At 36.0% G+C, this 1,996-nt stretch overlaps 1 protein-coding gene across 1 annotated transcript; it reads left to right on the plus strand.

Annotated features, from left to right (window-relative positions):
- The first annotated feature begins 126 nt into the window (after nt 1–126).
- LOC116006901 (alcohol dehydrogenase-like 7) lies at nt 127–1,128 on the plus strand. The gene is made up of 3 exons (XM_031247412.1): nt 127–226; nt 316–479; nt 761–1,128. The coding sequence occupies exons 1-3, from the start codon at nt 143–145 to the stop codon at nt 771–773; spliced, it is 261 nt and encodes an 86-aa protein (XP_031103272.1). The 5' UTR covers nt 127–142; the 3' UTR covers nt 774–1,128.
- Nucleotides 1,129–1,996: the final 868 nt, after the last annotated feature.

A 1,996-nucleotide genomic window follows, 5' to 3' on the forward strand; every position in this document is an offset into this window, starting at 1 on the left:
ACATTGAGAGGCAAGACGTTGAACTTGGCCCTTTAGGTCTCTGCCTAACAATCTCCCTTGCCACCTGGTGTTGGACTTGGCCCTTCACCGGCTTCTGCAACAAAAACTCATCCTTTGTTCACCTGAGCAGGTGATATGTGAGATGACTGGGGGCGGTGCAGACTATTGCTTTGAATGTGTCGGCCAGGCAACATTGGTGCAAGAAGCATACGCCAGCTGCCGGAAGGTTTTTCCCCTCCCTTCCTTAAGGTTTTACATGTACGTTGATCGGTGAAATTTGGTTCTGATGTCTGTGGCATTCGAATATGAATTCAGGCTTGGGGCAAGACAGTGGTTTTAGGAGTTGATCAGCCCGGAAAGCAGGTGAGCTTGAGCTCTTTCGAGGTTCTTCACAGTGGCAAAACCCTCACTGGATCACTGTTTGGAGGTCTCAAGCCAAAATCTGATATCCCATCCTTGCTAAGCGTTACACAGATGGGGTAATTTAAGAAAAATCTTTTGATCGTAATAAATTCCATTTCCCAGCTTAATGGTTACGTTTTGTATGCTTGGTCCTGTAGACATTTTTGTTCTTACCATAAAACCAACAAGAGATCAGATTGTGTGATAGATTTTGTTTAGTTCTATACTCATCCTTGTTGAGTGTATAATATTATAAATAGTATACGCTTAGCCCAACTATTACCTTAGCCTTTTAGTTGAAATGGAACACATCTTTTAATTGTCCTAGTATTGATCCTCGTTTAATTTACGTGTGCAGGAACTACAACTAGATAAATTTGTGACTCATGAAGTGGGTTTTGAAGACACAACAAAGCTTTTGACTTGCTTATTCAAGGGAAAAGCTTAAGGTGTGTTATTTGGATGGATAAGTGATACTTTCTATGGTATCACTATGTGTACTTAATTCTAACATCGCTCTTTATATGCAATTGATATATATATTGTGTAAGTAACCCAAAATAATACCTTTGTATGGGAAAGTCTATGGTGGCTGTTGATTGGCATCAATATCTCTTGCATCAGGTACACACCCAAAAAGCTTTGGGGAAGTTTTGAGTATCAAATTGTTTCCATAGTACTTGATACAAAGCTTTTGTGTATCTCACTTCCTATGCCTTTATTTAATTCCTAATCTTTAGCACAATATTTAACATATTAGCTTGAATCAACTAAATCTCAAGTCTTTTGTTTTACTTGTCTTATTTGCTATTTGTTTAACCATATCAACCCAACCTATTAACGTTAGGCCTAGCTTCTAAATAGATAGTTTTTAACTTGTGTTTAAATTTACTTTGCATCATTTACTAACATTACAAGAGCTATCTCTAGTCGAATGATATTTAACACTATAATGTATCTGATACTTGACAGTTGTACAAAAAAACTTCTTATCAATCTTACATAAACTTTTGCATATATCTAGACGTGTGTGACAAGTAGAATAGTTTTTCAACAAGAACTTAATATTAAGAACTTGTATTCTACAAGGTTGAAGCCTAAAGCTTTATTCAATGAGAGTTTATATTGGTTTACACCCCTAGTAAATCTATCTCATATTTATGATTCACAAATATACCAAACCTGGCAAACTCTATTCCAAGAAAGTGCTTTAATTTAGTATACCTAATGTCTACTAAACCATAAGTTCCTTGATAGTTATGTCATGAAAATAAATGTGTGTTGATTAAGTTGTGATATATTTGACTCTATTTTTATAGATTTCAAATTGTTGAATATTTTTCATAAACATTTAAACTCGTTATTTTGTACATACATAATAAATACAATTAGACTTAATTAAATTTATATAGTTTTTTTTTCAACCTTCCCCAGGAACACTAACTAGCCATCACAACACCCCCCCATGAGGGGAACACCAATTTTGATCAATAAGTAGTAGAATGTATGTCTCTTAGGCTCGTAGGAGGCACGCCAAAGAGCTCAGGTGTCCTCTTGTCTTCATTTGCAACCCTAGTCGTTTTGCCAGTGGCTC

The sequence above is a fragment of the Ipomoea triloba genome, chromosome 15 (genome assembly GCF_003576645.1).
Source record: "Ipomoea triloba cultivar NCNSP0323 chromosome 15, ASM357664v1".
In the NCBI taxonomy this organism is placed as follows: domain Eukaryota; kingdom Viridiplantae; phylum Streptophyta; class Magnoliopsida; order Solanales; family Convolvulaceae; genus Ipomoea; species Ipomoea triloba.